General features: G+C 41.0%; 3 protein-coding genes across 8 annotated transcripts in view; 2 read left to right on the top strand and 1 right to left on the bottom strand.

The window, feature by feature from the left end:
- Positions 1-362: 362 nt before the first annotated feature.
- On the top strand, positions 363-18,159 carry LOC103381027 (mitogen-activated protein kinase-binding protein 1-like). Its single transcript, XM_025056920.1, has 33 exons — positions 363-1,093; positions 1,708-1,799; positions 2,713-2,775; positions 2,913-2,970; positions 4,634-4,804; positions 4,885-5,022; positions 5,475-5,657; positions 5,999-6,159; positions 6,338-6,527; positions 6,811-6,954; positions 7,069-7,244; positions 7,334-7,425; positions 7,498-7,623; positions 7,925-7,995; positions 8,131-8,252; positions 8,344-8,419; positions 8,510-8,621; positions 8,772-8,835; positions 9,270-9,380; positions 9,491-9,645; positions 9,950-9,987; positions 10,295-10,450; positions 10,561-10,706; positions 10,868-10,974; positions 12,080-12,262; positions 12,884-12,950; positions 14,168-14,284; positions 15,251-15,414; positions 15,702-16,259; positions 16,344-16,431; positions 16,543-16,625; positions 17,274-17,359; positions 17,763-18,159. The coding sequence occupies exons 1-33, from the start codon at positions 995-997 to the stop codon at positions 17,991-17,993; spliced, it is 4,428 nt and encodes a 1,475-aa protein (XP_024912688.1). The 5' UTR covers positions 363-994; the 3' UTR covers positions 17,994-18,159.
- A 206-nt stretch (positions 18,160-18,365) lies between these two features.
- LOC103381004 (galectin-3) lies at positions 18,366-22,064 on the bottom strand. Of its 4 annotated transcripts, none has more exons than XM_025056924.1 (6): positions 21,997-22,064; positions 21,169-21,215; positions 20,321-20,959; positions 20,142-20,230; positions 19,859-20,030; positions 19,019-19,177 (listed from the first exon to the last, which is right to left on the bottom strand). In XM_025056924.1, the coding sequence occupies exons 2-6, from the start codon at positions 21,208-21,210 to the stop codon at positions 19,019-19,021; spliced, it is 1,101 nt and encodes a 366-aa protein (XP_024912692.1). In that variant the 5' UTR covers positions 21,211-21,215; positions 21,997-22,064. The 4 variants fall into 4 exon arrangements, with proteins under 4 accessions (XP_008311385.1, XP_024912692.1, XP_008311386.1 ...); XM_008313164.2 differs by having other exon boundaries at positions 20,321-21,082; positions 21,205-21,215; positions 21,997-22,056; XM_008313165.2 differs by adding an exon at positions 19,512-19,606 and having other exon boundaries at positions 19,054-19,177; positions 20,321-21,215; positions 21,997-22,055.
- A 2,945-nt stretch (positions 22,065-25,009) lies between these two features.
- Positions 25,010-27,580, top strand: part of pak5 (p21 protein (Cdc42/Rac)-activated kinase 5) — a 43,993-nt gene continuing 41,422 nt past the window's right edge. For 2 of the 3 annotated variants that reach the window (XM_025056922.1, XM_025056921.1), the window contains exon 1: positions 25,010-26,343. In XM_025056922.1, coding sequence (XP_024912690.1) covers positions 26,046-26,343 — 298 coding nt within the window. In that variant the 5' untranslated portion in view covers positions 25,010-26,045. The remainder of the gene's footprint in view (positions 26,344-27,580) is intronic. The other variant, XM_017033779.2, reaches the window with a different exon arrangement.

Below are 27,580 nucleotides of genomic sequence, written 5' to 3'. Positions count from 1 at the left end.
GAGAAGTTTACAGACTGACGAAAAGCTCCTTTGTCAAAGTGACATACAGTAATAGGATTATGGGATGCTCTGATCTGATCACTCCTTTGACACCTCATATAAAGGACTATTGGCCTGTGTGGGCACCTCATGCAAACAGCCATGATTGCCGTCAACTTACGACCTCACATCACTGCAGTGACTGAGACACTTAACACACTGTCACTGTGTTGGCTGCATTTTAATGTTGCTCTCTGTGTTTTAACTGCCTTTGGATTAAAGTGGCAGCTGTGGGTTTTTACTTTTACTGCACTCACTCTGATGTTATGATGACACCAGTATAAACGTATCCTCCCTATTAATAAACCGGAAAAAAACAAGATTACACTCGTAGAAAACAGCAAAGTCTTTATTATTCTAAAGTGAGCTTTTAAAGGCATATTTTCACATAAATATAATATTTTACATCTAAATTCATTTTTGTTCTTTTAGTATTAAATAGCAAAATATAATATATATAACTTGTTTGTTGTAATTACAAGGTAAAAGTGCAAATCTTTCAAGGTTATTTTTACCTTAAATCACCGAATGATGCGACATTTTCACACATAGTCATTGTCACATAAACAACGTTTTACATATGTATGAACATATAACCGAGAGCAAACACGTGTTCGTTTTTCGCCCGGTCACCTGACACGGTCCAAACCATCACACGCCCCGCGATTTGTGCCTCACGCCCTCTGTTTAATCCGATTAAGACAAATTAGGTGGAACGAAAACAAAAGCGATCATTGATGCAATCACGGGACCGCTGCAGCCCAGATTAAAGCAGTGATGTCACAGAAATGCAAACACCTCAGTTTCCTCCTGCTGACCCCGAGTTCACGAGTGGTCGTGGAGCGTGTCCATTTCTCCCTGCACCGACAGCAGCAGAGCAGCCTGTTTGCTTGTTTTTGTTGTTGTCATTAGAGGCTGGAAGGACGGTGAGGAACAGCACTTAGCTGCAGACAAAATGCCAGCAGAAGGATTCACCATCAAAAGTCGCATCAGGAATTTACTGCGTTCTCCCTCGGCGAAGCAGAAGATAAGGAGCGAAAAGTTCTGCAGCAAGGCGAGTACTGCACACATGTCCAGAGTCAGGGCCTTCACACCGTGAAATAATAATCACCGCAATATTAAAATATATAATATAACCAGAAAAATGTTTTTGGTTCGTTTACTTTTTAATGGCTTAATATTGTTTGTTTGTTTTTCTAGCATTTATTTTTAATCTCATGGCTAACTTTTAGTTATTTAGTCTATATGTTAAGTGTATTATTTTAGCTATACTCATGGCCAACTGCCTTTTTTATGTTTGGTAAACTTTTAGCTACTCCTGGGCAAGTTTTTTGTTTTTTTCTTTCCCAAAATAGCATGTATTTTTTTGTTTTGTTGTGTTCCTCTTGAGTCAATAGTTATTTTTTGTTTATTCTCTTATAGTTATTTTGTCTAACTTTAAACAATTTATGGTTTATATGTTACAAATGCCTGTTGTATTCGACTATGTTTCTACTGTTCATTCTCTTTATTGTTCACAAACATGAACGTAAACAGGAGCCAAAACAACTACGTTGAATTCCAATCGTCAGTTTAACTAATTCTCAGTCTGTTTGCCTTTTTGATGCATTGCACTTAGAGTTAGTGCAAGTTAAAGGTCATGGTTGTTCCTCATTCATGGTTCTACAGGTGACATTGGAGAAGGTTCTGGGCATCACAGCTTTAGGAAACAGTGGTCTGACCTGTGACCCTCGATCTGGACTTCTGGCCTACCCAGCTGGGTAAGAGCACAGACAAAGACCGTCTGTTTTTATTATCATCTCAACGTCTGATCATTCAGTGTAAACATGCATGTTTGCTTTATCACTTCACCACTTCACACAGACATGCAGCACAGACCTCTGGTGTGTGTGTGTGTGTGTGTGTTTGTGTGTTATCCCTGTGATATTCTACACAACTGAAGCATTTTCATCACACGTGCACTTTCCTCTGGAAGCTTTCCTTCGACTCTCTCAGTGATAGGCTGATCTAAACATCAATGCGTCGTCTCTGTTTTCTGTGCAAACACCATGCCTCTGTTTGTCATATTGAAGAGGTGTGAGCTGCAGATTGGAGGAGTTAGTGCAGGGCTAGCAGGAACTGCATCACAAATGAAGAAAGCGGCTTTGAGACCACAGCGTATTTTTAGTGAGGATGTCGCACAATCATTAGGTTATTTTTACTGCGACTACTTCTTCGGCTTACCTTTTGTAATCGACCATTTAGATCAATTTTACTATTGTTTTAAGTAACCTCTCTACTGCAACCTATTTAATCCTTGTCCTAATGAGATGAAACACATTTCAGAGTTTTGGCGCAGCTGACTGTGCAAAAAAAAAAAAAAAAATCAATTCAGCGCCCTAACACGAGCCAGAAATTGTTAAATGAGTTGAATAGGTCATAGAACAAAGTGTAATTACAGATCAACTAAATGAGTAAGCTTTGTGGTACTGAGTCGACCTTAAACGTTTTAAGGTCAATAAGCAGTAGGCCAATTAACTCCCACCAGCACAAAGTCATTTATTTTCACCTTCTTTTAGCTGTTTGTTTTATTCCACACATTTTGATTTTGTTGCCTTTTTTGACCTCCTCCCTATTGATTACTGTTTAAATTGTGAGTGTATATTTGTCGCTGCTTCGCTGCCTCCCATACAGGTGTGTAGTTGTCCTACTTAACCCAAAAAAGAACAGACAGCAGCACATTATCAACTCCTCAAGGTGAGTTGGATAAAAATACAGCCTTCACTTGACAGAACTCTTCACTCAGCAGTAGTAACAGTGAGCTGTCTGTCTGTCCGTCTGTCTTGCTGTAAAACCATCACCTGTCTGTCTGTCCGTCTGTCTTGCTGTCAAAGGAAAACCATCACAGCGCTGTCCTTCTCTCCAGATGGCAAATACTTGGTGACAGGCGAGGTGAGTCTTTTACAGTGTCAATCAGAATTTTTCTGACCCAGCATTTATTTAGCTTAGCACAGAACAAACTTTGGCTTCTTTAAATATTTATTTTTTCATCCTTGACCAGGTTATTTTTGTGTGTGTGTCTGTGTGCTTGCAGTTTTAGAACTCCTATGCCGACCTTCATTTTGTTAAATCTTGTCATGTCATCTGTAAGCACCGCAGACGACACACTGTATACTGTGGTGTGCAGTGGTCACAGCATGTGCCTCCACACAACACGCTATCTTAATCCTCCCTTACTGTCAATCAAAGCTGAAAAAGGGTCTTAGCTGTGTCAGTGGTTGAGTGTGCAGTAATTGCTGAGGAGAGAAACAAACATTAGTCAGAACACCTGGTAAAATTATAAAAATTCTGCAAAACCACTACTTGAACTGCTCCTGTAGCAATTTTAGAATAAAAACGGGATGTCAAAATGGGGTCACAAGCCAAAAACAGGTTTGGAACTAGACTAATTACATGGTAGTTATGGATAAATCACAAAGATTCAAATTGTAGCTGGCGTTCTTTGAGTTAATTACCGCCACCTACTGGATTTACTCTCTAATCATTAATAATAAAAAACAACAATAATAATAATACTAATAATAATTGAATCATCATCCACTTTCACTCTTTATAATCTAACACCTTTATATACATCTATATCCAAGATGATATAAAATAACACTGGGATTCTGTTGATTTTATATTAAAAGGTTTTTTTTTTCTTAATCATAATAACTTGCTGTTAAAACCCTGGAGTTCATTGAGATTCTTCCTGAAAGCATCTAGTACTCTCTGTTGGAGGATTTCCTATGAAAGACGAGAGCTGCATAAAATATTAATGAGTGAAAAGACCACACAGTGGGAGAGTCTTTCTGGGTGAAATTTTCTCCAGTCACTCCGGCTTCTTTCCATAGTCAGAAAAACATACAGTATTACTTTAATTAGACCATCTGAATGACCATAGGTATTAATGTGAGGGTGAATGGGTTTCTTGCTGTATGTGGCCTTGTGGCAGATTGGCTCAAGCCTCTGGTGTCCCTGAAAAGGATGAAGCTGTAGAAGATGGATGGATGGATGGATGGAGGGATGGAAGGATGAAGAGATGAAGGGATGAATTGAAGAAACAGAAATAAAACCATGAGTGAATGGTCTGTTAAGATGTCAAGGATCAACTCATTTACATACAGTTCAGTCCAACAGACTTATTTCATCTCCCATCCTTCCTCTCTCCTGCTTCTGTCCATTAAGGGACAGCTGTGTCTTTAGCTGAATGATCTCCATCGTCCAGCTGCTCTCTGAAGCCCATCGCACCTATTAAGTGAACTTTCAAAGGTCATTCCACCATATTAAAGAATAGATTGCACAAATGGCCCGCTGACCTTTCAGTCCCCATAAGGAGAATAATGTGAGGCGGTTGAAGGACAAGCAAGTGTATAGAGTGAGCAGAGGTCAGACGTCAGGAAGGATAATCTCTTAGAGAGCTGGATTGACTGCTGTGACAGGTGACTGCTGTGGTGCATTTAAAGAAAGGAGGCATAAAACCAGCCTCATCTATAGTCACGGTCATCACTAACTCTCAGTTTCCCCTCTCTTACACACACGCACACACACTTCACTCTATTCTGTCTAACAGAGTGGTCACCAACCAGCTGTGAGGCTTTGGGACGTGGCAGAGCGGAGACAAGTGGCAGAGATCCAAAAGCACAAATATGGCATCTCATGTGTGGCCTTCTCCCCCAATGGGAAATATATCGTCAGTGTGGGAAACCAGCATGACATGATGGTCAACGTCTGGGCGTGGAAGGTACGGCCACACTCTGGACCCGTTTGTCTAACCCTAGTTACAGCTTTTAACCCACACGTTGTGGATTTGTGCTCCCACAGAAAGATGTCGTTGTGGCCACCAACAAAGTCTCCTGCAAGGTGACAGGTGTGTCCTTCTCTGAGGACAGCTCCTACTTTGTGACTGTGGGGTACAGACATGTCAAGTTCTGGTATCTGGACAACTGCAAGATCAACAAGGTATGAAAATAGACACAGGAATAAATCTTAAAGCCCTTACTACCAAATAAGTTGGTACACATCATTGATGCAATGAAAAAAAAAAAACATGCATTTATGGGTTTGATTTAATCCTGAAGATAATTCAATAAATGTGTTTCAGGGTTTTTCGGCCGCCATTAATTAGTTATTTTCTTGCCATACATTTTTACCACAGTGTTGAAACAATGCACATTGTGTAAACACTATATATCAGCTGAACAAAACAACCCAGTTAAGTGGGAGTGAAGTGTTTCTCTCTCATTTCCTGTTTTGTTTTTTGCCACGTCCCTGAACTTCACACGTTCGTCTTCACATTTTCACAAATTACATGCACCTTATATTTTGCAGAAACCAAAAGAAGAAATGAGTGGCAGTGTTACCTGTTTTAGCACAGAGTGAACTAAACCTCATGTGTTTGTGATTTTCTTTAGTCCAACGCCCCTGTCCCGCTGCTGGGTCGTGCAGGGCTGCTGGGAGAACTGAGGAACAACTTCTTCTGTGACGTAGCCTGTGGGCGGGGCCCCAAATATGACTCCACATTCTGCATTACTTCCTCTGGACTGCTGTGTGAGTTTAACAGCAAGAGGATGCTGGAACAGTGGGTGGACCTCAGGGTGAGTCATTGAGGATGTAACCAATCACTGCAGAGACATCTTTATGGTGGTTTTGTAAAGGTTCAGAATAGTAGCTGGTCAAACTAACTGAATGGAATTGAAATTGTTCTGATTTAATTCATTATTAAAATATTTGTATATTATATATAATAATATATATTAATGATATATATATCATTAAAAAATAGTTGTAGCACACAGCACTGCTCTAATGTAGATTAAAGACTGTCTGATTTTGCTGCATTAAAATCCCTTCTAAACAGAGGGTTTATCTGTCTAACGCAGTGCTATAAAAAGAGCTGTCGACCAGACTTTCTCATTGTGCGGTGTCTGTCTTACAGACCAACCTGGCCCAGTCTCTGACTCTGTCTGAGGATCTGATCTTCTGCGGCTGTGCTGATGGAACCGTTCGAGCCTTCAGGCTCACTGACCTGCACTTTGTCTGCACTCTGCCTCGACCACATCCCCTCGGCACTGATGTCTCCGCCCTTTCAGAGGCCAGGTGAGGATGAGGCGGAACACAGGCTTCTCTTGGCAGTGATCCACTGTCGGATAAAACACTCTATTTTTAGCTCCTCAAGTGGCAACATAGTTCACACGACTTTTCTCCGATGCATTAGGGTTCAGATGTATTTAATTAAAGGAAAATAAATGTGTTTTTCATTTCTGTCTTTCTTCAGCCAGCGCTTTTCCACCAAAGCAGATGTTCGTTATCCAGCGGCTGTTGCTGTTACCTATGACCCCATCAACCATTGGCTCAGCTGTGTTTATAATGACCACAGTCTGTACGTGTGGGATGTACGGGATGTCAGCGAGGTGGAGAAAGTGCATTCTGCCCTGTTTCATGGCGGGTGTGTCTGGGACCTGGAGGTAAACATGAAGGAGGAAGTGAAGGACACAGCTGCAGGAACTAGAGTCTCTCAATGTTGTTTATTTATTTGGTTACTGCTTCAGAGCTCTAATTGAAGATGAAATCACAGACACAAATATGTCTGTTATAACATTTAACAAATTTACAGCAGAGTTTTAGTTTGCAGAAATAAACTGTAAAAGGCAGTGCATATTTGAAAAGTGAAATTCTTCAGCCTCCTACTGCTATGATTTATATTTCACACATCAACACATACACGTCTCCTCTTTCGTCCTTCATCAGGTTTTCCCAGATGTTCCAGGAGAAATGGAGTCTGGTTTGTCTTCGGGCACATTTCTCAGCTGCTCCGCTGATGACACCATTAGATTCTGGCATATAGAAGACTGCCTTCAGCCTCGCGTCCATTTTCAGAACGTCCTCAGTGGTGTGAGTCTGGCATCGCCATCCATCTGTGGTCTCATATAAATACAAATATTGACATTTTGTCAGCGTTTCCCTCCATATGCTCACGCTTTGTCTCTCTCTGTCTGGGCTTGACAGGATCTCTTGAATATAATCTACATAGATGGAAACACTGCTGCACTGCTTGATCCAGAGTGTATGACGAATGTGAGTGCTGATAAATCAGGGGATGGACAGATGACAGGCGTCAGGACTCTCTGCATCAGTCCAGATGGAAAACATCTGGCAACAGGGGACCGCAATGGAATGCTGAGGTAGAACATATCTTAGAAAATTTGACAGGATTTAAAAAGAAAACTGATTAGAAATGTAATCTCTTGCTGAAATGATTTTTTTTGTGCAGGGTTCATGACCTCAACAGCCTGGAAGAGATTCTGAAAGCCGAGGCTCACGATGCAGAGATACTTTGTCTGGAGTACAGTAAACCAGAAACAGGTGTGTGAATGTGTGCACATGTGATCACACCACTGAATGGAGTAGAGTAATTATGCAGATTATTTCTACCAGGTCTGAAGCTGTTAGCCACCGCCAGCAGGGACCGGCTCATCCACGTGCTGGATGCCGAGGATGACTACAGTCTGTTGCAGACCCTCGACGAGCACTCTTCATCCATAACAGCCGTCCGCTTTGCCGGTGAGCCTCTTGAGTCACTGTCAACATCTGAGAGCTAATCTGCTCTTAATCCTCACCTTCATTTGCACGCAGGGCCACACCAAGACTCTCTGTCGTTGTTGACGGCTGCACTGTTTGTTTAAACGAGATAAAACATTTATTCTGTGTGTTTAGGCTGAGCTTTGTTTGTCAAAAGCCCTTTGACTGTGTGTGCTTTTGTACAAGATACATACTGTATTAGCATTAAGAACCCTGAGTTCGTAACATTCAACGTACACGGTCCTAGTGTGAATGAGGAGGTTAAATGACCTTTGCCTTTCAGCCAATGAGAACACGGTGAGGTTGATCAGCTGTGGAGCCGACAAGAGCGTCTATTTCCACACTGCACACAAGGTGAGACGGGGGTTGTCCTCAACAAAACGGTTGCTCCACTTGAATAACATTTTGTGTAAAAAAATGTTTTTATTACCATGTTAAAGACACAGTGCTGCCTTTTCTTTACTGACTCACTTTCCTTGGGTTGTGCAGACTGTTAGAGGAACAATGTTCAGGCGTTCTCACCATATGGCAAGAAAAACAACACTTTATGACATGAGCATAGACCCCACTTGTAAGTATGCTGCCGTGGGCTGTCAGGACCGCTTCATCAGGTGACTTTTTTTTACTTTGAATTTCATTTTTTTTTATCTTCAAGTCCAGCTTTTTTGTCTTTGGTAACGTCTTTTGCTTTTCTGTTTTTAGGATTTTTAATATCAGCAGTGGAAAACAGAAAAAGGTCTACAAGGGTTCAGTGAGTGAAGATGGCAGTCTGCTCAGGGTAACATTTTTCTCTGGCACCGACATTGTATTAATCTGCTGTCTGAACACATCATAAACAATGGAATGCCTGCGTGTTGGTTGGTGACAGGTGGAGATCGATCCCTCAGGTCAATATGTTGCCACGAGCTGCTCCGATAAAAGCATCAGCATCTTTGACTTCTACACCGGGGAGTGTATCGCCACCATGATTGGACACTCAGGTAACGGAGCACACACCTGTACTTTGTACACACTATACGTCATGTAGCTGCTCTGACTAAACGACACATTTATAGCGTCAGGATCAGAATACATCAACCAACATTGCCACGGACAATAAAAACCAAGGAGCCATCTTTTCTGTTTTGCAGAAGTTGTCACTGGGATGAAGTTCACCAACGACTGCAAGCGTTTAATTTCTGTGTCGGGTGACAGGTGAGAGACGTTTTAAATCATATTTCATACATTCCTAATGTATTATATATCGGCACCTAGAGACATACATGTTATAAATATTATAATATATTATATAATATTTATAAATAAATATTATATATATATAAATATATATATAAATATTATATATTATAAAGATTTCTGCAAACTTCCCTTTAGTTCTACCTTGTGGTGTGAATTCGTCAAATGAACGTTACTATAATAGTGACAAAACTTAAACTGAATGTATGCACCTGGGATAAAATGTATTGTAATAAAATCAGGATTGGTCTAGCAGCAGACTAATTGAAATTACCCACAGCCTCTGCTCCAGGAGGAAATGAGTGAGGAAATGTGTTTGCAGACAGTTTCCTCAATAGTCAGACTGAAATGAAATGCTGAATTTTTAATGCCTGAATGCTTTTATCTCCAAGCTGCATCTTTGTGTGGCGGCTGGCTCCAGAGCTGACAATGAGCATGAGAGAGCGGCTGTGCCAGCTTAGACAAAACACACACGCGCCATCCAACAAGACCTTCAGCCTCAGGTGATGACATATGCCATTAAGTAGAAGTTTGTTTATCGGTGTCTATCATTTAACAAACACTTTCCCCCCAGAAGAATCGTTTAACTGTTTGTCTGACTGTGTCACTCCAGACGGGAGGTTCACAGCGCACCCACTCTGCGAGGTTTGTCCACGGACAGTGACCACGAGCTGCAGGAGGAGGACGAAACGGAGAACAGTGACCTCTGTGACCTGGATGACATCACAGCCACTTCATCATCTGACAGCAGCAGGGATGAGGACTCAGGTGCTGTCTATAACAACAAACTGTAATCCCAGAGATTTCTAATAATCAATATTAACATATAGGAATCAATAACAAAATAATTGTTAGTATGATTATTAGTGTAAAGACACTTGAGAACAAACATCATTTTGTTGCTCAGTTGAAACTGGGAAAGTCCTTTTACTTCCTTCTTTATTCCTAATGAATAAAGTGCCTAACAAATAATTTTGTTTTGGTTTGTTTGGTTTTTTTTTTTGTCTGTTTGCAAATGCTCACCAACACATTTTTATAACTGCTTAATTTTTTGCATTTTCTCTCACATCAGGAGACTCAGATGAAGGACAGAACTGGCAACTTACAAAGGTGGGTGGTCCAATCTAAAGACATTTTTTATTTGTTTCAGGGAATTTTTAGTTTTTTTGATAAAAACCAGAGCTCTGATGCTGTTGGCAATACAAACATTTTAATGAAGAACATTGAATGTGTGTTGTCTTGTTAGTGATATTTAAAAAACTGGTGACCATATTAGGTGTGTACTTAAATGCAGATGCTGTTCTCATTCAGATTTAATGGGATTGAATTGACATGGATGATTTTATGCACACCAATACATTTTCTTTGATATATAAGCCAAGACTGTACTGACACTGGACAAACCTCATCTTCACAGGTCAACAGTGAGCCTGGCAGACGTCCTAGGAGGCGCTGGTCCCACCGTGTGGGGCTGATGGTTAAATCCATGTTGGACCTGAGACAGCTGGAGGCCTTTTCTCACAGGAAGAACCATCAGGAGAGACAGAGTTCGTCCAGTCTGCAGGAGCCTGTGGTATACATGATTCCTCAGGGTGTCTATGAAAAAAGACACTCAGAACAGAACTGTTTTTGTGGATCCAAATTCCACTGCTTCATCGGGCCATATGTGTTCTTTTTGTGCAGCAGCCGTTGGAGGAGAGGTCCAGGAGACATCAGCCTTGGCCACACTCTGGTTGGCTGTCCTCGCATCCATCCAAGGGCATTAGGGGCAATCATGGAGTAGTGTTGTACCCCGAGGACAATGAGCGACGCACATGTCTGCGGGGCAGGTGAACCACTGCCTCAAAAACAACATGTTTTTTTTTTTACCACCATGACCATGAAAGTGAACAAAAGTGCATTGCTATTCTTAGTTGAATGTTTCTCTCTCCGGCTCCCTCTTCCCCATTGTTTCCGCCTCTTTGTGTTTCTTTGTGTTCTCATACATCAGTGATTACACATTAAAGGAGCAGAACTGCTGGATGGAAGGACGAAGGCTACGCAGCGAGCGCCGGGATGGAAACGCACGCTGCGGTGTGTGGTCTCAGGGCTATGATGGCAAGTATGCCTATGTGGATCATTTTATAGATGGTAAGAATATCTGGAATAAAAGAAAGAAAGAGAGAGAGAGCATGGGTGAAAGAAGAAGAGCAAAAAATAAGAACAAAAGAGGAAAGTATAAAAGTAAAAAACAAATACATCTTTTTTTAATCTTAAATATAGAAGACTAAAAAGAAACAAACAAAGAAAGACACATTAAAACTGCTTTTGCAAAAGTCCCCAATGGAACTCCTTTGCACCCTCTAGTGGTAGCAGCGGAAAACTCTGACGCGTCACATGTCAAATGTCAACTCCGTATTTAGAATCAAATATTTGTGTTTATTTTAATGGTTACAATGAAGTGGATGCATTTACATCAGTGCCTTTAGTCTGCTCACACATGGGAATACACGAGTTAGGTCTTAGCATCGTGTTGCATCACCACACTTCAAGAGCTTTTAACCAAGCAAGCCCTTAATGAGAAGACCTCAACAGAAAAAGTCGATATGTTCCAGGCTTCAAAGCTGTAAACGGTAACAGAATATAATTATTTTACATACAAGACTTCCAGAAATGTTAGTTCACTTCCTCGTGCAACTATATTTATTTAACATTTGCTAATTACATTGAATGGTTATCAGGTAGAAGGACATGGAATATCAGGACTGTCAATCTGTCCACAGTGTACTCAATTTAACGTATACACACTGTGACCTGCAGTGGAATCTTTTCCACTCGCAGGCAGAGCAGAGGAATTTAAATAGACATCAAGAAACATTTTTTTTGTTCGAAACAGAGCTGCATTTTTGTTCAGATGCATTTCTGATTCCAGTCACATCGTCTCAAGGTGTGTCAAGTGCAGGATTTAAATTGAGTACATGAAAGCCTGGGTAGCTCTTCAACATACACTAAAGCTGATACCTGCTGGGAGAGATCTGATCACACCGAGGCTGGACTTCTTTCTTTCACTCAGTTTTTGGGGGCTGACAAAATACATCAGATAATAACCTACTTCTACATAAACCCCAGTGTTCTCGCTGGGTCATTTGTGACAGATTATCTGGTGCCTGCCTGTTCTCTGCTGTGACGCTCTGATGGACGTGTTCTTTCTGTTGCCTTTCAGATTCTGCTGATATGGAGTTGCTGAGCCAGGACGGCTCTGATGAAGACCGGGAGGAAGTGAAACAAAATGCAGCAGTGACGAGTATGGATGAAGCACTGAGGACTGTGAATGGTACTGCAGAGCCCAGCCAGGAACATTTCCTCAAGCACAACTTGGAGACTCTGGCAGATGGCTGCAGCACGGGTTAGAGGAGGCAGACACACATACACACAACAAACAAAATACACACATATACTGAATACTGTAACTTTTTTATAACATAGTTTATATATACATATATAAGTATATGTGCAAATATGTGCATATACTGTATACAAAGACATATGGATATATTTATTGATATATATTGATATGCTCACACACAGACAGAAAGCATGTTGCTCCAATTGTAGCGTAGCTGCAGCAGCTTCCTGTATCCAGGATTTCCCTTTTGTGAATAGATTGACCCCAACTTTAAGTCTGAGCCTTTACACATTTGTACTTCAGATGCAGATGTGCAGTGGTTGGAGCAGATGGTCTCACACAACACCTTAAAACACTGCCTTCCAGGTCAAGATGCTGCAGCTATTGTTGCTAAAATCTATTATTCTTTTTTTGAACCTTTTGTGCTAGATACTAGTTAGATTTTGTGTGTGTGGTCCATAATGGTTGCCTTATAAATAAAGTTAAAGTTTAACAACTTGCAGTTACAAAAGCACACACAAAATAATGACTTCCTCTTTTACTGTAAGTTTTCTCTTTTCCTCTCTCTGGTATCATTTCTCTTGACACTGTCTTCTTTTTTTTCTTGACGATTATCCACAGCTGAGCAGACCACAGTCTCCAGGCACACTATGTCTTCACGCTTCCTGACCAAAGCACATGATGACAGGTACTGCTGACCACTTCAGACCAGTGTGTACTCACACTTAAAATTATGAATTCACTTGCACTCCTAGAGTCAGTTAAGCTGTCACTCATAATATAGTTACTGTAGGCAAGGTTGTTAAGGTTTGGTCCATGGGCCAAAAGTACTATTATTATCATTATCATTAACAAAATATGGTGAACATATCCCCGGTGAAAGAGATTAATGTTATTATTATTAAATCACTAATCTAAATTAAAAGGCATAGAAGAAATTGAATTGTCTCTGGAGATTAACACATTGCCAAAAGAAGGATGAGAAAACAAAAATATACAAAAAAAAACAAACATTCTATTTGGCTTTAAGACAGCAACCCGTACCAAACAGATAATCTGGCTCCTTTCAAACCTGCATTTATTATAAAAACATCCACCTACAAGCACTTCCTGGAAGCAGCTCCTGGCCAGGGAGCCTCAGTTTTACATCCAATTATCATTTTTACGCTTGGATTTTCAGGCACATAAAACAAACTGTAATGTTTTACTAAACCTGTGGGTAAATCTTACAAAATCAATCCTTTTTTTGGATAGATCCTTACTTGTTTACAGTTTTGAGTTAAAACGACTGTTGACATCTTGGTTTCCCCTACTCTCTGTCAGTCTCTTTAACACAGCAGCAGCCATCTTCAATCTGTAGAGGGTTGGTTTGCAGATAATTGACATTCATATATGTGATATCCTTCCACAGTTGTTAGATTTAACACATTCATTCAGGTATAAACTGCTTCAGTCAAGTAGTTATTTTAAGTAGACATTTTTACATGATGTGAATAACTCAAGAGTCAACAGAGATTGTCTTCGATGGATTTATTTTACGTATCTTGATCACGAGATCCGAACCTAACTCCGTCTAACACAGCTGTTAGACTCCACTGACTTCCTGTTACGCGAACTCTCTTTTATGTGGTTACATGGTTACGTAATACAGTTGTTAGGTTTCGATTTGAATACAGTATACAGAATACAGGTGTTAGACTTCAAGGCTTCAGCTAGATGAGGAAGTCCTTCCATATATGGTTATAAAAACAGTCATCCTTTGTACAAACCTGGTGAGGTGGACAAGTACATCATGTATGGTTTCATTCACAGTTTCCAGTGTAACAAAAAGTGCATTATACAGGCTATTCATTAATCTGCTCGTCATATCTAACCTCTTTATTGTCCTGCATTTCGTCCACGCAGAAGCAGCTTGACCTACAAACTTCCAGTGTCCAAAGTACGACCCTTGATGGACAAGGACCATGGCACAAATGACGAAGACCTGACGTCAACCACCACAGTCAGAACTGAAGGGCAAAAGTAAGAAAGACTAAGACATTTAAGAAGACACTCATTAAGATCTATTTAACCTTTACTGAGAGACTTAAGGGGAAATCTCAACTGAAAAAAAAATTAACCAAATCAAGGTGTCACCTGGAATTAGGTTGCTATATTTACAAGATAATAATTGCATAAATAACTAAATATATGTTTTGCTTTTTATGTGCTGTTTAACTACTGAACATTTTAGTTAGAGGTCATGTATGCAACTGTCTGTTCCAGTCCTGGCAGGACAAACGTGTGTAAAGCAAGTATCAAAACTCCCCACAGTCCTAGGGCGCACAAAACTTGGTCACACTGCGTAATGTGTCTGATGTTAATCCCTGGAGTGTTTCATGGATGGGTTTAATGGAGAGTCTAATTCCCCCTTAGGGCATTCATAGACTACTGACAATTAAAAAAGCCTTTTAGTTCCCCTCTCCTGCCTGTAAGTGGTGCTAAGTAGGCATTTGACTTAAGGGTCCTGGTAAAACATTTTTTGTTTTATGTACTAACCTTATGCAAACTCTTAGCACATTTATGTGTGGAGGTTAGTGCATGTCATTACAGACACGTATGGGCCCTCAGCCCTGCAGCTGTGACTTGTGGAGCAAGGTGGTGCAAAGGTCAGTTAGAGTGTCCACTGACAGCTGACCGCAGCGATGATACCAAATGTGGCCCACCAGGCCGTTTTTTTGTGGTCCGCCGGAGCTTAAAGTATTTAATAAAGTCCATGCAGCAGAGTTTCTTAACCTTTTTTTTTTTTTTTAATTACCCATCAATGAACAATATTTTTAGCTTGAATAAATAATCAATTGCAGAAACGCTCAATGAGTTGGATGTAATGGTGGAATTTTGTATGGAATTGATTTGCAACAGTTGCATTGTTTTTTTGTAACAACATCACACATACTATACCTTTTAGTAATCTTACTAACAATTTAGTTTTTTGTTTTTTCAATTTAGCGGACCAAGGGCTATGGAAGACAGCTGTTCTCCAGTCCTCAGAGCCAAGAAAATGTCTTCAAAGCCTCATCTCTGGAGATTGTCCAGCCCTCCACACGCAGCTTCACTCAACAGAACGACATGTTTGACGAAATCCCTCTCGGCTCAGGACCTGGCCTCAGACTGTAGGTTCCACTGTCAATTTCACTCTACAATTGTCACTTAATTGACATTAGATGCACTGGGAGGCAGATGATCCCCTGAGTAATGAATAAGTTAATTTATCTGATTTTGGATGATGAATCAAAATTGGTACTAATTCCATTCAATTGATAATATCATTTCATTATCTTTTCTGTTTGGTGTATCTTTCTTAATAAGAATATTATATATAATAATAATATAATAAGTGTAATATTTAAGTGTAATTGTTTTTTTTTTGTTTTTTTTGTTTGTTTGTTTGTCTTACTAGCTCTTTACTCCCCTGCACTGTCCACTGACAGACGAGATTTGCAGAAAAGACCACAGCATCACACATCACACGTTTCCTCACCCTCCTGCAGCTCACCGCGGTCTCCTCGCTCACCTCCGCCTTGGGACAGACCGCAGCACTCCTACATGAACCCCACAGCCAGTTCCATGGCTAAGAGCAGCAGATCTTCGTCTCTCTGCGAGGGCATCCATACAGCAACTCCACCCTGCTCCCCTCATGCGGTCAAGAGCAGGAGATCGTCCGTGGAGCTGGAGGTCGAGCTTCCACTCTTCTCCTCGTCCCCCGTAGCTGCCCACCCCCCCCCACTCTCTCCCTCCTCCTCCATCTTCTCTCCACAGTCCAAAAGCTCTTCTCCAGCAATGACAGTTTCACCCACTCCTTTCACCAACAATGTTCCACCTTCTCGCATCCCAATTCCTACGCAGCCTCTGAGTCCTCGATGTGGTGTCTGCCTGGCACCAAATGGGTCTGGGGGTCTGACCAGAGTTTTTACACCTATAAAAGCACCCTCGCAATGTGACCTTTCACACAAACAAGGTCAGTTCAACTTTGTGAGAAAATATACAAACCTTAAAAACCACATTCACATTTTTGTATCCTCTGAATTGTTTTCATCTTCAGGCAGGAGTAGACTACCATCTCTAATTTGTGACCCGTCGTTGCCAAGTTCAGAACCAGTGAAGTGGAGGAGAGACTCATTTTCTCAGAGGTAAACAGCTTTAAATCAGATTCCAATTATCACATAAAGTTCAATGGAGTGATTCAATAACTACTATATTTTAAGATGATGCAGAGTCAAATTTCTTACTTTCTGTTCCAGTGTCAGCGAGCCAGGGCCTTTGGCTGTAGATAAAGAGTGCCCCCTGGTGTCTGAACAGGTCCACACTGCTGAGCCTCTCCCAGGTCTGATCTAAAACATTTTCATTATCCTGTCTGTCACCTTTCATTATTTGTTTGTTTGTCATTACTGTACAAAAACACAATATTCAGTGTGTAGACACACACTGAATATTGTGTTTTTGTAGTGATGTCCTATTGCTGCCTGTACTGTCTTTACAGTTATTCTCTTACAGTTCTCATGATTGCCATCTAGTGGTTGTGTGTGTATCTCTTTGCATTTTTATGAAGTCTTCTTACAACATGACCATAACATTCATACATCCTACAAGAAAATAATTTTTCATCATGCAATATTTGTATTTTTAACTCAGTAGAGCTATGTAATATTATCTTCTACATTTCCAACCCAGGCATCTTAAAGTGTTACAGTAAATCTCTACCTGCAGAAACGCCCTTCATCTCAGACTTCAGGCTTCTTTATTTGCCGTGTAATTACATTGCTGTTCAAAGACGCCAGACATAGAAACTATTGCCACCATTAACTGATGCTCAGTCCAGGCCCAGACCCGTCGTTGTGTGGCTCAGATGATATAAATGGTTTCTTTTCATACTCTGCAACCTTTGGCTCAACATTTACTCAGCGCTAAAGTGCTTTCTTTAAAGTGTTCTTTTCACACAGTGTTTGAAAAAGAGTCACTTCTCTCCCCGCAGATCCCTTCATCACCTTGGAAACTTGCAAGCAGACAATTACTGAGCTTCACAACAGTCTGAAGGAAGCCATCACGCTCTACACCACGGTCAGTGAGACTGTCTGCAAATGCATGTGTGTCCGTTTGTGTGTGGATGAATTCTAGAGGAAGAGAGAAGTAGTTGCCTGTTTTTGCTTATGGTTGACCCAATTGTTATCAATTGACTACATTAATACATAACACTAAAGATGTTAATACTGAAAATATGATTTTACTTCCGTGGCTACTGCTGCCTTTGCACATTCTAAGCAGGAATCCTATTTAATACCACATAATTTTACAAATATATTTTTACTTTTTTTTTTCATTCTAAAATAATTATGCACCAATCATTTATTCCATAGTTCCATACTACAAATGCGGTAAATAATATATGTATATAACTAATTCCCTTTTAAAATTTGTTTTTAGAAATAATCAGCCTTTATATCTGTCTGTCTGTCTACATCAGTGTGGTCAACATCCCACCAAGGATCAGCAGCAGATGAGGACAATTCTGTCCGAGGCTTTGTTCTCAGTAAAGACAGAGCTGGACTCTCTGTCTCCACTGAGCTCTCAGTGTGAGACGTCCCCCGTCACCCAGGTGATTAAAGGTGATGGAGACAAGGCCCTGGCTCTGCTGGAGCAGTACGCTGAGCTGCTGCTGAAGTCTGTGGAGAAGAGACTGGACAACAAGTCCTGACATCTCCAAGTTAGACCCCAACCCTTGTACTGTTTGCTCAGTGGCACTGTGGATTGCACTCTTGTCATTTGTCATTTGCACAGAGATGTTTAAAAACGTTTTTTTTTCCAAGAACAGATTAGATGTCATTGCAGAGCTAATGTATAATATATTTAATTTAATCTGAATAAAAAGGTTGCTTATCTAAAAACCGCTTTGATACATTTTCTTTTTACCTTTAACTTTAAATTATATCAGATAATAAAACACTATGACAGTAGAAATAAATGGAGAAAACATGCAGACAAAGACTGAAGGCATTATTTTATTCCGTTGCATAAAATCAAACCAGAAGATTTATTTAAAGATAGTTTTATTGTTTAACCCAAACAATAATAAACTTATTACATTTTAAGACTTTTATTTCTCCCCTGAATTCTCCACTAACTACATTAAATATATTTTAGCCACTGTTAAAAATCTGCAAAACAGCAGTAGCGTCATTATAATTCAAAGCTGAACAAGGAAGAAGTGGTTAGTTGTGCAGCCTCTTGTGGCATGTGATTATAATAACTAAGGTGAATAACTAAGGTAAATATATTTCTCAGAAAAATATGTTACACCTTTTTTAATTATTTAAAAAAAAAACATTAAGGTTTGCAAGGTTATAAGGTCGTGTGTATGTACGTGGTGGTGCCTGTCATTGTCCACTAATGTGCAGTGACTCAGTGGTTAGGAACCACTGCTTAAGTTTTCCCAAGTTTTTTTAATATTGTAAAAAAAAAGATAATTAAAAATGAAGATACAAACTGTAGTCTTTATGTATTCTAGAAGGTGTAACAATTTCTGAAAATGATATTTATATGTATTAACACTTTGCATCTTGATATAAGCCTGCAAAGCTGTAGTCACTCTGCAGTACAGTATTAATAGCAGGTTTTTAGCACATGTCACTCTTTATGTGCTGCACATTCAAAACACTGGTACACAGCTGTCTGTCCTTGGTGCCTGGTGCTGTATGTAATGGATGAGTGACAGTGTGCTCTCTAAGGAAGTGTCTCCACGTTGACATATGTGAGGACGACGTCGTGCAGAATGTTGATCCTGTCAATCCGGTTGAGTTCTCTGACGCGGTGTCGGAACTCAAACAGCGGGATGTTGTTCACTGCCACTCTGAACGACTCCTGTGTGCACAGGATCTTCATCTGGAACAGATGAAGATCAACAGAAGGTGTTAACGTGTCACCAAACCTGGAGAGCTTCACATTAGTAACACTCAGAAACTAAAATTACACACATTCTCTCATTTATTCTGTTCCCATCTGTTTTAGCTACAGAAAATGTGATTTTGTATTTTAAAAAATTTCAAAAAACACCTTTGGACTTAATGATCCAGAAGCAGAGATTGTTAGAGCTGTTACAGGTGTCAGTGGATATGACCCAGGCACAGAGTAAGCTGCTCACATTAGCCACCTCCTGGTGATGCCTGTAAAGCCTAATTGTTATTGATGTTATTGAGCAACTTGAGCCCCCACTGACCTCCAGGAGCCTCCCTGCAGTACAGCAGCTCCCTTATCTAGGATTCGTTTGCACAAACAGCTTTCCAACCCTCTCCATCTTTTCCGAACGTTAGCCTGACATTAGTCGTGAGACAATGACCTGAAGTCAGTCAGAGGCAGCGTACGGAGTATTTTGAAACATCTTAAATAATTAATACCAAAAACATATGATAGTGAGGCCACAATCTGGGTTAAAATGATGAGTGTTTTTGTGAATGATCTAAGGCACTGGTCAGTACAAAATAACTTTGTGAAAAGGCAACGAGTTAATGCTGTTAGCATGCAGTACACTTCTGTTTCTACGTCCACTCTTTGCTTCTTCTTCACCTCAAATGGACTGCCCAGGGCAAAGGGGAACGGTCCCTTCATTTCCCTCTCTTCTGACCCCCATCGCTCGCCCAGTTTGTGGTTACGGACCACGACCTGTTTCCCCCCTTCATTGAAGCGAGGGTTAATGTGAAAGGCGATGTCGTTGCCTCTCAGGAAGTTGACGGTGAACCTGTGTGAGACCAAAGACTGACATGAACCATCGCAAACATATTGTCGTTGTACCTGTTCTCAGTGAGTGTACAGTACAATATACAGGACAGAATCATTTGAGTTGACTTACATTTTGGCATTTGGCTTCACATGGCCCAAGATGGTCATCATCATCTTGTCATACACCCCACGGGACAGGTTCAAGTTGTATGGAACACTCTAATCCAACAGGGCAGATAAAACAACATTAGTATGAACCAACATTATAAACTCAGCAGGACAACAAAACACTTTTTGCACTTGACTCACCAGGGGTCCAGATGTGGGTGGCAGCCAGTGAGAAGGCATCATTGAAGAATTCTGTCCAGGCCATCCTGGCTGTCCAGGCCAACCTGTCCAACCAATGTGAGACGGCCATCCTGGTAAATGTGGTTGGATGGTGCCAGAAGCAGCGGGAACAGATGTAGTAGTAGGAGTAGGGACTAGAACTGTTGCAGGAACCTGGACTTGAGCAGGGGTCTGAGTTTGAAGTGGAGCCGGGGTCGGTGCCGGTTGGTATTGGGTGCCTGGCCAGCAAGGCTGGCAGGACTGCATTGATCCTGGAGCAAGAACTGGAACTGTAGCAGGTACTGTGGAAGGCACTGGAACCGGAGCAGGAACTGGGACTGGAACTGGAGCTGGAGTGATGAAAGTGGCGGGTGCAGGAGCTGGTGACAAAGTCTGTACCGGTGCTGGAAATGAAACCGGTGCAGAGACAGAGACTGCAGTTGGTTGAGTTCCAGGCCAGCAGGCTGAGTTTGGTTGTCCGGTCCAGCATGGCGTAGGCTGGGTGGGCTGTCCTGGCCATCCAGGGAATGAAGCTGCAGATGGAGTCTGGCTGGGCCAGAGGCAGTTATTCTGTGGGGCAGAGCCAGGGGACGGGCAGCTGCCACAGAGAGGGTCGACGTGCTGGGGGGAAGGAGAAGGAGAAGGAGACGGAGGAGGAGATGGAGTGGAAGGAGTCATAGAAGGGTCAGGGGCAAGGATAGAAATTCGTGGCAGAGAGAGGGTGGAAAGGATGGAAGAAACCAACTTGCAGTTGCAAACAAGGCCGTTTGACACAAGCAAAGATTTAAACATCTGAATTTAGATAAAAGACAAATGGACATAAATCTTACCAGGGCAGAGATCTGAGGGTTTGGTGCAGTACTTACATCCATGCTGTCTGTGGGAATAAGAATAATAATAAAATACTCCATTACAAAAATACTACATGCAATTTATATTGTATTTCCTTTCAAACACACATTGACTGTACTAAAGATGCAATGCAATATTTTTTGGCTGTGAAGAGAAACAGTTGTTCAGGTGTCCACCAGGGGTCTACTTTTTGCAGAGTGGATGGATGTGTCTGCACAAATGCAGACATTGTTAACTTTAGGACATTGGACACCATGAGTTGTGCTAATTTAATAATGGCAGCAGAAAAGTCTTAACATAACGCTGGATTGACTCAGAGTCATATGGGGCTTGGGAAAAGAATGTGCACAACAATGACTCTTCACAGGCTGATGCTGTTCATTGCTGTTCACTGCTGTTCACTGCTGTTCACTGCTGTTCTGCAGAGCCATTTCATACAAAATGCATCTCTAATTAATAGAACTTCACATAATTTCATAATTTTACTATTGAACAAATTATGTGACTAAATTGAGAATATGAATATAATTTACACAATTTATATCAATTGAAGTGATGTTTTATAATAACTTGTTCAAAAACATTTCACAAAAAACTTCAATCACCAAATACATCATGATATATTTCACATCTATACATATACATATATATATATATATATACTCTGACCCCTTACACTCATTCTATACACTATAATGTTTACTCCCCAAACTGAAAACAATAACAAAATGTTTTCTCTGCTTCAAACATAACTGTATTATCTCTGTTAAATAATCAGCAGCAGTCATATATGGAGCAGTAAATACCTCTTGTTGTGGTTGGTCCTCAGAGTCAGACAGTAGAGGCTTGGGGCTGTGGCGTCGCTCAGTCCGGCTGTTGACAAGCACAATGCAACCCTCTTTTATAGCCGTGCACAGCATCAACACTTGGTCACTCCTTAGTTTATCACTCAATCAGAGGGAAATGCCTCACCGTAGTACGTCACGTATGTTACGGATTCATTGAAAGCATCATTTAATGTATGTTTAAAAAAGGGGTTTATATTATTATACTACCGCTCAGGTTTAGGGCTGTCAGAACTACACACATGGGAAATATAAAATATATACATTATGTTTAAAGGGACAGTAGTTGAGCCTTTGCACTTGAGAAACTTTAGGAGTAAATGAAGTTTCCTAGCATGGAAAGGAAAATAATTTAGCTAAATAACAAAGTTTCCTAGCATGGAAAGGAAAATAAGCAGAAAAAGGAAAATAGCTAAATAAATGTTGCGTCATGGTCTTTGTAATATTATGATCCAAATGGAGTTTTTTAGCTGACAAAGAAAATTAAATTTATTTTTCCTTCATCATAGTCACCACTGTGGTTGTTACATTAGTGATCTGGTGCAAGGGATACACAACCCAGCCCACCTATCATGGCAGTCGGGGAGCGACAGTGGATTCAAACCCAGAACCTCCTGAATGGAAGGCAAGAATCCTACCACTGTGGCCCTGCCACCAGTTTGAAAATCTGGAAGGTAATCTTCAGTATAAACCTAAAAAAATTAAATATATGTTGATGGTTTTTACTGTGGCTCTAATTGAAAATCAAAATGTCCTTTTGCTCTCTGTGACAGTATTAAAAGTCACCTCCACCAAGGCTCTCCCAGCTGGCTTTGTGGAGGAAGGAAGTTTAAGGGAGAGTGAAGAGATGATGATGGAATGACTTTCACATTTTTCATACCTAGACTTGATTCACTGTGGGCACAATGATCTGATTTTGTGTCACTGGAACAGTCAGGGCCATTTAGCACTCATGCCATATCTGTCTAGGATTCACTTTAGTAACACAATTACAGCACATATTCACAGACGTCAGAACTCCCTGCTGGGACTCTCACTCATCCGTATTGTTGCATTCACCCCGGGTTAATTCCCCCCACAGCGGTCGGTCATACTCTAACTTTCACATTTTTCTGCCAGACACGCACATCCTCCTCCTGCCTGTCCAAATATTGACCTGGACCATGACTTTGGACGGTGGACACTGGGTCAAATGATTGAAAAATCTCCAGGGAAACCGCTTCCTAACAAATAACACATATAAGTTGAGTCTCACAATTGCGCTGTTTGTCTCAGCACCGTTATTAGATTGGCCATCACCTGAGTGAAAAATGTCAGAAATTGCAGAAGCGTCTTGGAATGTAGAGAAAGAATCCACAGAGAATTGCCGTTGTTAGCCATCTGTTAACATATGTTATATAAAGATACACAAAACAAACTTTTTGTTTTAATTTTATAATTTTAAATAAAATTAAACGTTTTGTTTTTGAGTTTGAGTGTAGTTGAATATAAATGATCACATATTACTGTTGTAGGTTATCTTGTCAAGAAGAAAATTATTACACATTTCAACACATCACACACCACCTTACACACATGCACACATGCATTCACACCAGATAGGTGTCTTGTCTTGTGATGCTCTCATGTGGAAACAATACAATCTTTAATCTTATTCTGCCACCAAGTGGCTTCTCACACAAACACAGCTTTAACATTAAACCTCAGTGACTAACGTTGTACCAAAAGTGCAACATAAATATTATACTACTACATACAAATATTCAGACAACAACCCAGTTATGTTGTTTGAATCATCAAAATATTAATTTGATATGTTTAGTTCATTGTTTTATTTCCCAGATTAACTAGCCAAAAATTCATTCATTTAGCTCAGGATTTAAATTTGAGAAAAAGTGTTGTTTTTTCCTTTAATTACATGTACAACACATACAAATCAGTTTGAACTGAAATAAATTAAAAAAAAAGTTCTTGATTGAAGTGAATGTGAACCATGTGGCCATGACATGCTGTCAGCAGGGAGAGGGAGTGATGATGTCACTTGCAGGAGGTCTCATTTTGTCATTTCAACCAATGAGGGAGCTGGAGATAAAGGAGTGGAGCATGAGGTGTGCTGCTGTTAGGCAGAAGAGCATATTTGGCAGGATCAGGTTTTTCCAAAGCAACAGTAGTGGCCTTAGCTTGTGATTAGCCCTGGGCCCTGTTCCAACACTTGTCAGCATCATCCTCCTGCAGTCAAACTTTCCTCCTCGTCTCTATTGATTTCTCGATTAAGGTCAGATTTCTGTTCAGTCTCACTGGGGAGGAAGGTAATCCCCCAAATAGGTGACATTTCTGGGTTTACCTGAAATTAAACAAGAGTGTTGTTTCATTTGAAGTATAATGAGTATAAGCTCAGAGAAAAAGAAATATATGTTGTTGTGCTTTACCACAGTTACCACAACAGATAAAATCAAAGTGTAAAGGATGGTTTCAGAAGAAATGTATTTTGCAGCAGTTGCCATGGGGACAGCAGATTTCACTCTCTCTTTTTCCCTTTCTGCCTGTCTCCCTATGTGTCTCTCCGCCTGCGTGTGCAGATTAAAATAATCATCAGGTTTGCAATACTAGGGATCCATCTCCTGTTATACTGCAATACAGGGATTCTTTAGGTATTACGGGCAGCCTCTTTCACAACTTACACTTAGGTTAGTGTTGTATGTGTCACCATTCGCCACTAGATGGGGTTGAAAAATCTCACATTCATCTGCAGCCAGTTTGTTTTTTTTAGGGTTCTGAAAGAAAAACTGGAGGTAACCCATGTTCATTACAGATACAAAAACAACCAGCATTGTTTTAACATTATTGTTGAAATAACCAATCTACAGAGAGAACATGCAAAGCCCACACAGAATAATATCATCACCCAGGCAAGGGAACTCCTTCACCTTCAGGGTTCAGGGGTAATATCATCACCCAGGCAAGGGAACTCACTGGTGACCTTCAGGGTTCAGGGCAACAGTGTTGACTACTCATGGACCTAATTGAACACCTGGGGCAGAGTTCACTGTAACACCCACGGTTGTATTTTTCTAAATTTTTAAATTTCTTTTCTAGTTTTTAACCTCAGTACAAATTAAATGGTTTAATATTTGAGGCCATTGCAAGGACAAAAATGGATGATTGGCAAGTGACATCATGTTGTTCCACACAATGTAAGTGGTGAACAAAAATGTAAAGCCTCAGTTATTAGTAATGTAGAAGGTTCATGATATACAGTACATGTTTTAAACATCATTTAAAAAATGTTTTCATCCCAGTCTCTGAGTGTTTCATCTTTAAGCAGACTCCACATTTCTGAACTGCTTCAGCATACTGCTCAGCTGGTTCCCCCCATATGGCTATATGTGAAGGATGGATGTGGCTGTCAGTAAAAGCCATAATAGGAGTGGCTCAGCCTGGAATAGTCCTGAGCTGAATGGGGTGTTCCCTCCACTCACAGCCTAGACTCATGTTTCCAATGGGGATTTATGGTTGTCAGGAAGGCACATGGGAAACAGCAGAGGTGTGAGCAGTATCATTACAAGAGCACAAATCAGTGGAGCATGGAAACGACCTATCTGGGAGCTAAATTGTTTCAACTTAGCTTTACCCTTGTGGGGATATTTTCTGGAGCTCTTTTGGTGACAGGAGTATTTCTCTTGTAATGGATATTTAGTGATGTGGGTTAGATATGACCAACTCTGTAGGTTCCAACTCTTGGATCTTGAGTTTTAGCTGCTGTGGTTCCTACTGTGATCCTTCTTCTAATAAAGCAGGAATATTTCATTTCAATTAAAAAAAAAAACATTTGAAAAAAAATTTGATCAGGCACACTTTCTAATAATCTTCTGTTGAGTATTTTTGCGATTGCTACTTCTGCTACTAAAATGTAAGCAATAATAAATAATGATGATAACAATAATAATAGTAACAACAACAATAACATTAATAAAGAACAAATAGGTTCATAGTCATTAACCATCACATTAATGCATGGATGCATGGATGCATGGACAACTGGAAGTTCTCTGCTCCTCCTGTCTGCTCAGTCACAGGTGCTCCTCATCCCATCCTTGCTCTCCGCCCTCTCCGCCGCCACAACTGCGCTCATTCGCTCTCGCCAACAGCCCGGATGTAGCGCACAGGAGCGCGCAGTCCTCCACTCCAGAATAACATGGCGCTGGCAGACACTTGGCAGTGCCCACCATAACATTATTACTATCCACAGCAGCGGGCCAGGCGTAGTGCAGGAGGGACATGTGAGCTCCTCGACACCAGCACCAGCAGGTAGGTGAGGCTCTTTGTGCACGGTGAATTTGGTTAGCGACAGCAACAGTAGCAGCGGCAGCTGCTGCTTCATGCAGGGGAGCCGCTGTGGGGAGAAGAAACGCTTTCTCCAGGCTGCAGTTTGTGTTGCAGGTTTAACGGCTTGCAGTGACACAGCAGTGTCACACCGAGGAGAGCAGCGTGTGCAGGGAGAAACGCTCATGTTTGCAGCGCTTGTGTTGTCATGGCTGTCAGGCTGCGTCCGTGCGTCGACCGCTGTCCTTGGTATTGAATTGGGTGGACATCATCCTCCTCCTCCTCTTCCTCCTCCTCCTCATCACACATTCTACATGAAGCCAGCAGGCCTGTTTATGTCTGCTAAGATGCTCTCATTGGTCTTTGAACGAGGATTAATGGTAGTCGATGGTTTGTGGTCTGGGGACAAATCACTGTAATGCAGCTACAGTCTTATAATCTAATGTGTGTGTTGGTGTGTGTTTGTGTTTAGGGAGGGGTGGATGGGCTCAGTGCATGAAGGCCGGTGAGTTTAAAGACAGGAATCCTCTTGTTGCTGTGATGTCTTTAGTCTGACTGTCACAGCTCTGCTCTTACTGCAGCAGCCTCCACTGTATGTCTCTGATGATGATGATGATGATGATGATGACAGTGCAAGACATGTATTTGCTGCCTGTGTTATTCCTTGCAACCTCCCAGAGAGAGAGAGAGAGTGAGAGTGAGCGTTTGTGTTTGTGCCTACCTTGTCTGTTAAGGAGAAACCTGATGTAAAGATGAAATAAAGACATTAATTGCAGTTCAGGTCGAGTCAGGTTATGGATAAATTGATGTGATCTGGGTCAGACAAGCAGTGGATGGTCTACAAAAGCTGTTTAAATGTATTTGCTTGATGAGTAACATCAGAAAATTAATGTTTTTAAGTGCTTGGTGTTGTACAGGTGGTGCTTTGGCCCAGAGGCAATGTCTCTGTCGTTGGTGTGGAACCCCAGGGTTCACCTCCTGGGCAAGTTCAAATCCTGGTTAGGGAGGTTGGTACCTTCTCACCACCTGCAGTGCAATGTATGGTGCAATGTGATTTGGGTGGTGACTGCTACCCCGTGACCCGGTAACGGATAAACGGATGAAAATGGATGGATGGGTTTTGTACAGGTCGACATAATGATGAAAATGATGAAATGATTGTAAACTACAATCTCTTTTTTTTGGTAGAGCTCACTGCAAATAATGACACACTAATGACACT

This window comes from Cynoglossus semilaevis, chromosome 7 (genome assembly GCF_000523025.1).
Source record: "Cynoglossus semilaevis isolate Cse_v1.0 chromosome 7, Cse_v1.0, whole genome shotgun sequence".
Lineage (NCBI taxonomy): Eukaryota > Metazoa > Chordata > Actinopteri > Pleuronectiformes > Cynoglossidae > Cynoglossus > Cynoglossus semilaevis.
Note: the sequence above shows the minus strand (reverse complement) of the source record. Positions and strands in the feature narration are given on the sequence as shown.